We start from the raw sequence: 10,770 nt of genomic DNA on the forward strand, positions 1-10,770 counted from the left end.
CATGTTGATGTAAAAAAGCTCTCCTGAATACACTTCAAGAAATTCGCCCCCTCTAAAACTTTTATGCTATGATTATCCAAATTGACGTTCAGGAAGTTGAAATCCCCTAATATAATTACCCTATTTTTATTACACACCCTAGTGAATTATCTATATATCTTCTCTTCTATTGCCCGCTGATTGAATAATAATACAACACCATCTCCTCTTTTACATCCTCTCCTGTCCTGCCTGAAGATCTTATACCCTGGAATGTTGAGTTGCCAGCCTTGCCCCTCTCTTAACCACATCTGTGATGGCAACAACATCATAATTTCACATGTCAATCCACACTCTTAATATAAATGTCTTACCTATAATATTCCTAGCATTAAAGCTTTGCCTTACTCCCTTGAATTGAAACGTGGCTTAACTCAATCTGTCTTGGTTCCTTTATTCTATTTTTGTTTGCCTCTTGTACTCATGCTGTGTCCCCTCCCCCAGCTAACCTAGTTTAAACTCTTTCCAACAACACTACCAAATCTACCTGTAAGGATGTTGGTTTACGTGCAGACTGGACCACTTGTACAAGTCCACATAATGATCCCAGTGATCTAGAAGTCTAAAACCTAAAATCACATCATATTGTACTCAAAATATTATCTGCTTAGTTTCTCCAGCAGTTTTTACATTAGTTCTACTCTCCTGCTCATTTTGAAAAAAATCTTCACTTTGCTATCTGCCCCTTTCATTGAGTGAAGTTGGAATACCTATAAATAGGGATGAGTATTTGAAATTTAAAATTTAAGCATATACCTACCTCTCCTTCTCCTTTAGCAGAAAAATACTTCATTTCATCTACATTAGTAAGTTTGAGATAATTACAAGGTAGTGGAGCCCCAACATGCCCTGCAGAATGAAATATAAGCAATTGTAATAATCAAGTAACATTTGAATCTTGAATCCTGATAGGAAGGAGAAAATTTAATTTAGTTCATGGTTAAATGATGATGTTTATGGATTATGATGATAAAACTAATGCAATTTTACTTTAAGTGGAGAAACAGGGAGTCATTGATGTCCAGATATGGAGGTCATTAAAAGAGGCAATATTAATATCTCATTATAAAAAAATGTACAAAAAAGACACCATTCCCCCAGAATGTTTTGCTTTCTTTCTTTGTCTTTCTTTCAGGTTAAAAACAGAAAAATAATATTAGCCTTAAAACTTATAAACTTCAATATTTAAACTGTGATCTAGCTATGTGTATGAGATGTGGAGAACAGTGAAGAAGGAGTGGGAGGAGTTAGATAGCAGCAAGAGAGGAAAAAGATTCTCCCAAAACACAAAATGTAGTAAATCTAATAGTAATCAATAAACCATCAGACATCAGCATGACTGACAGAACAGCCAAGTGACTGACAAATTAGAGTTTAGCTATTAAACTTAAATTCCTTCTCCTGATCATCCCTCAGTTTTCCCCATTGCCTCCTAATCTCTCTCTTCTCTTCCATCTTCTCCTTCTTCTACCTTTCTCCTGCTCCTTTCTCTTTCCCTCATCCCCTGTCCTCCCACAAATAATGCAGCTTTGTAATGCTTACAGAACAGAAGACCATTCAGTCCTACCTGTCTGTGTCAGCTCTCCAATCTCCCACTTCTTTATAGGCCTGCTAATTTTTTTCTCTTCAAGTAATTATCCAATTCTCTTCGGAAGAACTCAATTAAATGATCTTCCATCAGGCAATACATTCCAGACCCGAAGCTTTTTGCATTAAAAAGATTCTTCATTCAAGTTTCCATTGCTTCTTTTGCCAATCACCTTAAACTGGTGTTCTTTGGTTCTGGATCCTACCACCACTAGGAACAGTTTATCCCAAACTTCCTCTATCAAATACAATCTTAAATTTTCTCTTCCCCAAGGAAAATTGCCCGAATGTCTTCAACCTAAGTACATAGCTGAAGTAATTCCTCCTTTGTGCCATTCTTCTGTATCTTTTCTACCCTAATGTTTTCACATTATCCCTGAAGTGTGGTGTCCAGAATTTGTCACCAAATTCCAAGTGAAGCTGAAACAATGATTTAGATGGAATTGTCATAACATCCTTATTTTTGAAGTCCTTAGCCTTATTTATAAAGCCCAGGATCCACTATGCATTATTAACTACTTTCTCAACTCGTCCTGTCACCAACTACTTTAGCACATATACTGCCAGCTGTATTTGTTCTTGCACCCCTTCGAAATGTATCTTTTATTTTCTATTGCCTCTCCATATTTTTTCCACCAAAATGAATCACTTAACCCATCACATCAAATTTCATCTTCCATTTGTTGACTCATTCCGCTAACCAGTCTATATCTTCTCCAAATTCGACACTATTCTCCCTAAGGTTCACATACTTCCAAGTTCTGGATTATCATCAGATTTTGAAATTGTTCACCAATGTCTACGTCATTATCGTACATCAGGAAGGGCAGGGAGGCTAACACCAATTCCTGGGGAGCTCCACAATAAACCTCCAATCTGAAAAACAACTGTTCATCACTGCTGAGATAGTAGGAAGTGCAGATGCTGGAGAATCTGAGATAACAAGGTGTAGAGCTGGATGAACACAGCAGGCCAAGCAGCATCAGAGGAGCAGGAAAGCTGACCCGAAACATCAGCTTTCCTGCTCCTCGGATGCGGCTTGACCTGCTGTGTTCATCACTACTTTTTGTTTCTGCCATTCACTCAGTCAATTTCATACCCTGCTGAAACTTTCCTTTTTATTCAAAAGTTCTAAATTTGCTGACAAGCCTGTTCTGTGACACGTCAATCAACTGCCTTTTGAAAGTCCACATGAAACACATCAATGGCATGATCTATATCCATCCTCTATGTTACAACATCAAATTACTCGAACAAGTTTGTTCAATACAACTTTGCCTGAACAGATTGATGCTTGCTTTCCTTAAACAAAGCCAGATTTGACCAAGTGACTGGAAGCATTTCCATACTTCTTCTCCTCACCTTCCCAACTCCTGCAGCCCCTCTCATTCTCATTGCCACACCTCTCCTTTTTATGTTCCATTTATCTCTCCTCATTTTACTTCAATTACTTTACATCTTTCCCATCTCCCCAGCTTGCTTTGACAGCATTTCTTATGTTACCTTCCCCTCCCTTCACTGTTTCCATATTACTCTCCCTTATTCTTCCATTTCCTTCCATTCCCCCATTTGTGATCACTGCACTCCCCCTTTTCTTGTTCATTTACTGTGCTCCCCTCACGTCCTCTCTTCACTTTCTTCTATCCCTTCCTTTCTCCTTTCTCTTTGTTTTTTCATCTCTGCTATCTTAACCCCTCCATGAATTCATTTCTCTTTTTCTGTCCTCTCTTTCCATCTTGGCCTTCCCATCTCTCCATCAAACCTCATCCTACTAGATTTTTCTACCTTGAAGCTCTTTCTCCTCCTTATATCGCCCTTTCATCCCTTACTCTTTACTAGTCCATCTAACTCCTTTCTACTTTTTCCATCCATTTTTTCCCTCCACCTCTGCTCTTCTGCCTTCCCTTTGGATCTTCCCTTCCCGTCCCTGTCTTTTGTTTCTTTTTCCCAACTTTCTTCCTTTCAAAAAACCTATTCCCTTTTTCATCCATATCCAACCTCTCTCAGCATTCCTCCTCCCTTTTTCCTCATTTCCTACCTCAATTCCCAAAGATCTTGCCATTTTCCTTAGATTCTCATGTTTCATTCCTTTTCTTCTTCCGACCATTTTCCTTTTTTTCATTTCTTTGTCTTATGTTTGTTCCAATAAACTTCTCATCATTTTACCACTTCCCCTCCAATTTGTAAGCCCTTTCTCATTCTTCAGAACTGACCTATTCATGTCCTTCCTTTTCTCCCTGCTTCTACTCTATCTCAACTCTCTATAATCATAATTCACTGACATCTATACCCCTCACCTGCTCTCACTGCACACTCTTCCCCTCCCCTCCCCATCTTCAGCCCTCCTTCTCCATCTTCCCGCTCTTCCCATATTGTTATCCCCGTCCTTTCCCTTTCCACTTGGCCTGTTTTGTTTTTCCCCATTGCCTTCTCCCCACTATATTCTCATTCCACTTCCACTATCCTTATCCATGTCCGGTGCCTTCCTCTGTTCTTCCTCTCCTCTCCTAAACATTTATCTCCACTCCTCTCACCTCCCTTTTCTCCAATTTATCTCTCTCCATCTTCCTCCTCCCTATCTACGTTACCCTCCCATATACTACCTCCCTTTGTTTGCCTTAGTGCACCATCTTTCTGATTTTGATCCTTGCTTGATCTGAAATGCATCTCTGGTTGTGACCATGGGGTATTTTTGACATTGGGCAATAGTGTGCAATGTATGCTAGCAATTTATCTAGCCATTAAATACTTCCTCCAATTTTTATTTCCATTAGGCAGCCAAGCTAAGATTCTAAGTTTCATACTATCCACTGTCAAAATTGCCTTCCCATATGTGCATCTCCATAGGAGATTTTTAAAAAATTAGTTAGGAAGAGGATTTGGTTTTATATTTACAAGTAATTTTCATGGTTTCACCTTCATTTGGTCTCTCTATGTGATAACATATAATGACTGAGAAAGAGGATAAGTGAGCAAGCAATTTTCAGGCCTCCACTAATTCTGCTCAGAGACCAAATAGAGAAGCTCTTCCTTCAACATCATCTCACTGATGCTTCTCAAAGGGCTGCAGCTAGCATTCAGTTTTCAACTGTTAGGACATTTTACTATTATTCCCTGACACACTGTTATACTTTAGCAGAAACTGGAAATATTTCAGAAAACTTGTGTAAACATCTTTGATAAGTAGTGCATACATATGTTCAAAAAAGCAATAAAAGGTATCAGTTAATACCTGATGTCCAGTCTCCAGGTGTGGTAAAGGTACATCCAGCTGTACATTCAGTCTGTCCATAACCTTCATAGACCTAACCACATCACACATTGGTTATACAAACGTGGAAAGTTAGACGCATGGCAAGAATAATACTTTCATTCTCATAATTTCTTATAAGTCCTGAGGAAGGGTCACTGGACCCTAAACGTAAGCTCTGATTTTTTCTTCACAGATGCTGCAGACTTGCTGAGCTTTTCTAGCAACTTCTGTGTTAATTGCTGTGGAATTGCTGACATCGTTCAATATCACTTGTTATGGCTAAAAACATCTGAGATGGACGTTTGTAATATTTTGAGAGCTTTTAAATGAATAATAGTGTATACGGAACAATGATTGACAAAAGGAGCAGACAACATTCTGAGTGACAGAACAACCATTAATGTAGAAAACCTATTATAATTGACAAAGTAGTGCTGAGATTTCAAATCTAATGTTCATGAAGTGGAGTGTTAACCAGTTCAGTTGACTGATTACTGCTCAGAGCATCAATAAGTCTTCAAGCAATTCATTCTTCTGAGATGCTTTATGGCCAGGTGACAATGGATGAATCAGCTCTTTTGTTTTGACTTCCTTGATTGGTCATAGCAAAGATTTTTAATTGCTCTTCGTATGCAGCTATATCACACTTCAATTAAAACACAGTTCACCATTTTAAAAATGAAGGAGCCAATTACAAGTTTTACTTCAGAAAGAGAAATTTTATTGCTTCCTATTTGAAAAAATATTCAAATGCAACATCAACCACATACAGATTACTGTAACCAAAACGTTCTTCCTCTTGTAATTTCTTACCTTCACCCATATGGATTCTACATCTTTTGATCCAAGATCAGTTCCTGCTATAATACTTATTCCAATTAACAATTGCTACCCCAGTATTCTTTCCTCCCTCCCTGTCTTTTCAAAAAGGATCATGGCCATCAATATTTAAATCCCAGCTTTGACCTCCTTGTAAGTCTTGATCAGGTTGTTCCTGAGTCTATGCTTCTCCATAGTGTAGTGTTCCAGTGGGAGAATCAGGAAATGCCAGAAGAATTGAATAAATACTTTACACCAGTGTCTAGTATAGAAGGCATTGTAGCATTTTAAAATTACTAACTAAGTAATCAAGGGGCAAAGGAGGAGAGGAAATAAATACAATAATTATCATTGTACAAAAACTGCTAGAGAAGTTAATAGGACTAAGGAATCATAAGTCCCCTGAACCTGATGGGATTTATACCAGCATATTATATGAAGTAGCTACAAGGATAATGAATCCACTGATACATTCTTAGATCTATAGATTCTGGATAAGTCCCAGAGGAATGGAAAACTGATAATGTGACACTTTTATTTAAAAATGGTATGTAACTACAGGCTGGTTAGCTTAAAGTCTGTTATTGGGAAAATGTTAGAGTCTATAATGAAGGGCATAATAGCAGGATGTTTAGAAATATACAATATGATCAAACTAGTCAGCATGGCTTCATGAAGGGGAAACTATGCATGATTTTTTGGAGAATTCTTTGAGGAAGCAAAAAGCAGCATAAAGGGAAGCAGCAGATGTAACATATCTGGATTTTCAGAAGGCATATAAGATACCTCACACTAGACTACCTAATAAGACCCCATGGCATTGCAATAGTATATTACCCTTGATAGAGGATTTGCTAACAAATAAAAAAGGAGGAAATTGGGTTAAAGTGGTCATTTTCAGCATGGTAACCTATAATTAATGGGGTGCTAGAGGGATTAGTGGTAGGCCCACTGTTACAAAATATTAAGTGACTTGGATGAGAGAGTGAATGAATCATAGCCACCTCTGTAGATGACAATAAACGTGGGAAGGCAAACAGTAATGATGACACAAAGAGTCTACAGACGGATATAGACAGGTTAAGCAAGCAGACAAAAATTAGCAGATAGAATAAAATTGTGGGGGAATATGAAGTTTTGCATTTTGGCTGAAAGAGTAGACGATCTCAATATTATTTAATTGGGGAAAGACTGCAGAAAGCCACAGACAGAGGAGTTTGGGAGTCGTCATGTTTAAATTTCAAAAACCTATTATACAAGTTCAGTAGAAAAGAAGGAAGGCAAATGGAATGGGCCTTTATCTCAAAAGGAATGGAGTATAAAAAATGGGGAAGGCTAACTATAATTACAGAAGGCACTAATCAGACTACAGCTGAAATATTGTGAACAGTTCTGGATCCCTTATCTAATGAAAGATATACTGATGTTGGAAGAAGATGAAAGAAGACTTACCAGGTTGGACCTGTGCATGGAGGTCCTATCTTGTGAAGAGAGATTGAGTAGGTTGGGCCTGTACTCATTGGAGTTTAGGAGAATGAGAGGCAATCTTACTGAAATATGCAAAATTCAGGATTTGATAGGGTAGATGGGGAAAAGTTGTTTCCTATTGTGTAGGGCTAGAAGGCGTAATCTCAGAATAGGGGTTAACATTTTAGGGCAGAGATGAGGAATGTTTTCTCTCAGAGGGTAGTGAATTTCTAGAATTCTTTACCAGAAAGGGGTGTAGACGCTGGGTCACAAGTTTTCTGAGTTTTCCCTTATGATAGTTATTGTATTTATTTCCTCCTCCCTTTAGCCCCTTGATCATTAAGTATAGGATAATTAAATTCTAAACAGCTGAAAGGCCATCCCACATTTCTTAAGTACAGAAAAATATTAGGTTCTATAATTGAGGACAGTCTGACTGAATGCTGAAAATTTTCAGCTCAGAGAGAATTCGTAAATGGTAGATTACCAACCTGAATTATTTTTCCTTTGAAGAAATGACTAAAATAGTGGCCAGGAGGACATCTATGAATGTTATATTTAAATGGAATTCAAGAGGCACAGACTCATGAGGATGGACTTATAAAGTCCAGAAAACTGCACCTCATATTCTGCCTGGGAACCCTACAACCCAATGGTCTCAATGTGGACTTTACAAGCTTCAAAATCCCTGACCTCATCCCAAGACCAGCACCCCGCTCTCATCCCTGCCTCCTTGACCGGCCTGTCTTTTCTCCCACCTATCCGCTCCTCCCACCTCACTGACCAACACCCACCCCCACTTCCTACCTACACTCACCTCATCCCCGCCTCCTTGACCTGTCCGTCTTCCCTCCCACCTACCCACCCCTCCCTCCTCACTGACCAACCCCCATCCCAACTGCCTACCTACACTCACCTTTACTGGCTTCATCCCCGCCTCCTTGACCTGTCCGTCTTCTCTCCACCTATCTGCTTGACTATCCACCTTCTATCATCGCCTCCCCCTCTTCTCTATTTATTTCAGAGCCCCCTTCCCCTCCCCCATTTCTGAGGAAGGGTCCAGACCCAAAACATCAGCTTTCCTGCTCCTCTGATAATGCCTGGCCTGCTGTGTTCATCCAGCTCCACACCTTGTTATCTGGACTTATAAAGAGATGGTTAGCTAAAGTTAGCTAAAATGGAATAGAAGACAAATTCTTGTCCCAGTTTGGAAATTGGCTGCTGCAAGAGACAGAATAGGAGTAGTGATCAGGCACTATTATTTACATTTGTCCTGCAAATTAGTGTCTTCCAAGGATCTCTACTGGGGCCCTCAATGTATGGAATGTTTGGTAACCGTGGTCTCATTTATCTAGGTAATATTCTAACCTAAGAAAATAATTAATAAAAAAAAGTCAAAGAGAATGAAAAAGTAGCCCTTGAGAAGATCTCAAAGAACACCAAGAGACGTATTTTTGACAGCCCTACTGCTAAATGTCATCAAATGCGGAATAACATGGAGGTTAGTGAGAAGAGAAGGAAAACAAGGTAGGAGGAGAGATGGGAGGAAAATGAAAGTGTTGAGAAAGTCAGGAGGGAAAGGAAAGGAGAGAGTTGAAACTGGAGGCCAAAAAGGAAAAGAAGGAAACAGCACAGATGATGGTACGAAGTAGCCTGAGTGGGTGAGGTAAAGGAGAGAAAATGAGAGAAGGGAAGAAAGGGAAAGCAGAAGACAGAGATTCAGACAGAAAAGAGACTGAAATCAGATGAGTAAGAGAGGAGAATTGGAGAGTCCAAGAATCCAGACAGGAGGAAGGGAAAGGGAGGAAGGGAATTGACGTTCCATGGTATTATATTTTGCCTCAATACACAAATGAGCCTTTTTAGGAATTGTGTCTTGATGATGAGTGAACAAATAAAGGCATTACATTTTTATTTTAGTGACTGAAGGAAGGAAAGAGATCTATTTTCTGACTGAACAATTAGCATCAAATTTTACTTAAACAGCATCCTTAAGTAAAAAAAAACTCCAAATTGTTTCACAGGAATGTTACAAAACACAATTTGACGCTGCGTCAAATAAGGAAATAGGATGACAAATGTAAAGCTTGGTCAAAGAGTTATATTTTTGAACACGGTCTTAAAAGGAGGAAAGAGAGATGAAGAGATTTAGCAAGGCAATTCCAGAGTTGAAGGCCTTGGGAGCTGGGGTACTAGAGTTTCAGGAAAGACTCATGACTTTGGGTGGTGCGGGAGCATATTGAAGAACTTTGGAGAGTAAAGGGAGATTGACATTTGGCTGTAGATTGCAATGAAGAAGCCAGGAATTTTTTTTTTTAGGAGAGAGGCACATTTTAGAGAGAGGGGACAAAACTTAGCAAGAGAGAACAATTAATAACAACAGACATGGGAGCCATAAGTGGATGCTGGATGTTGAATTTAGTGGGAAGAAGCTCAGGAGAATGAGGTGGGTTTTATGAACAATGAGCTTCGAGATGGCATGCAAGACAGAAATTAAAGGAAAATCGGAGTTTAGGGCCGGACTTAGTTGAAGTGTGGCCTTCAAAAAAAAAAATCACTTTGAATGATGTAAGAGGCAGGTATGAAAGGATATTGCTTTCCCACCCAAAAGTAATCTAGTCCACTTTGTCTTTGGCCTTTGAAGGTGGACAAGGGCAAGATAAGGAAGTGGCAAAGGAGGGTGCTTGAATGATCTTTATCCTCATGACAAACAGCTTTCTGAGCTCATACTTTTTAGAAGCAAGGAGGAAAGAGGCATGATGAGGAACAATTTTGGGAGCCAAAGTCTACCTCTGTAGGTATTATAGAACTGTATGTAACCAACTTGTGTTTCCTCTTCTCCAATAGCTGGGCCTGGCCAGTTCCAACTTAAGTCTGTGTCTGACTTTCTTCTGACCAACTAACTTTTGTGTTTTGGAATTTAGCTTCTTTCACGTATTAATTGCACATTGTTGGATTGTGATCCTCATGATAAGTAGTACCTCTTTGTGGGGTTAATGGATTGAATTACTTTTGGATTGATATCTCTCAAACTTTATGGAAGTTTTTCTCATTTATTACATTTAAGTTTTTTAAATCATGGCTCTGTGTTTAAGATGCCATCTTCTCTCACACTATCTCTGTCCTTGATCAGGCAAGCTTTCTGCTCATTTTAAGAGTTAATTATTATATTTTTTTCCAATGTATTTACTATTGGGACTTGAAAAATTTGTTTGCTCTTTTTTAAAAATAATTGTTTGCCTCCATTTGGAGTGTTTTATTTTCACCACAGATGGCCTGAGAAGCTGAGGAAAGGTGGGAGAAATGTGGATTTGTTTTAATGCCATATGCTTCACCCATGAGTAGCTGAAAAATGCAAATCAAGATTATACAACTGGGTTATAGGATGTTGAGGTTGGTTGGCTCGCCGAGCTGGTTTGTTGTTCCGCAGAAGTTTTGTTACCGTGCTTGGTAGCATCCTCAGTGCAGCCTCTGATGAAGATTCGGTGTGTTTTCCCGCCTGGTTTTTAAACTCTGGGGTCCGTTGCGATGGATTGCCTCACTTCCGGGTTTCCTCCGTAGTGGAATGTATATGGGGTCGAGTTCAATGTGTTTATTAATAGCCT

At 39.1% G+C, this 10,770-nt stretch overlaps 1 protein-coding gene across 2 annotated transcripts in view; it reads right to left on the bottom strand.

Annotated features, from left to right (window-relative positions):
- LOC109913277 (long-chain-fatty-acid--CoA ligase 6-like) overlaps nucleotides 1-10,770 on the bottom strand; it is a 105,494-nt gene that overhangs the window by 16,745 nt on the left and 77,979 nt on the right. For both annotated transcript variants that reach the window (XM_020512765.2, XM_020512766.2), the window contains 2 exons: nucleotides 4,859-4,931; nucleotides 800-888 (listed from right to left, as the gene is read on the bottom strand). In XM_020512765.2, coding sequence (XP_020368354.1) covers nucleotides 800-888; nucleotides 4,859-4,931 — 162 coding nt within the window. The remainder of the gene's footprint in view (nucleotides 1-799; nucleotides 889-4,858; nucleotides 4,932-10,770) is intronic.

This window comes from Rhincodon typus, chromosome 12 (assembly GCF_021869965.1).
Source record: "Rhincodon typus isolate 14 chromosome 12, sRhiTyp1.1, whole genome shotgun sequence".
In the NCBI taxonomy this organism is placed as follows: domain Eukaryota; kingdom Metazoa; phylum Chordata; class Chondrichthyes; order Orectolobiformes; family Rhincodontidae; genus Rhincodon; species Rhincodon typus.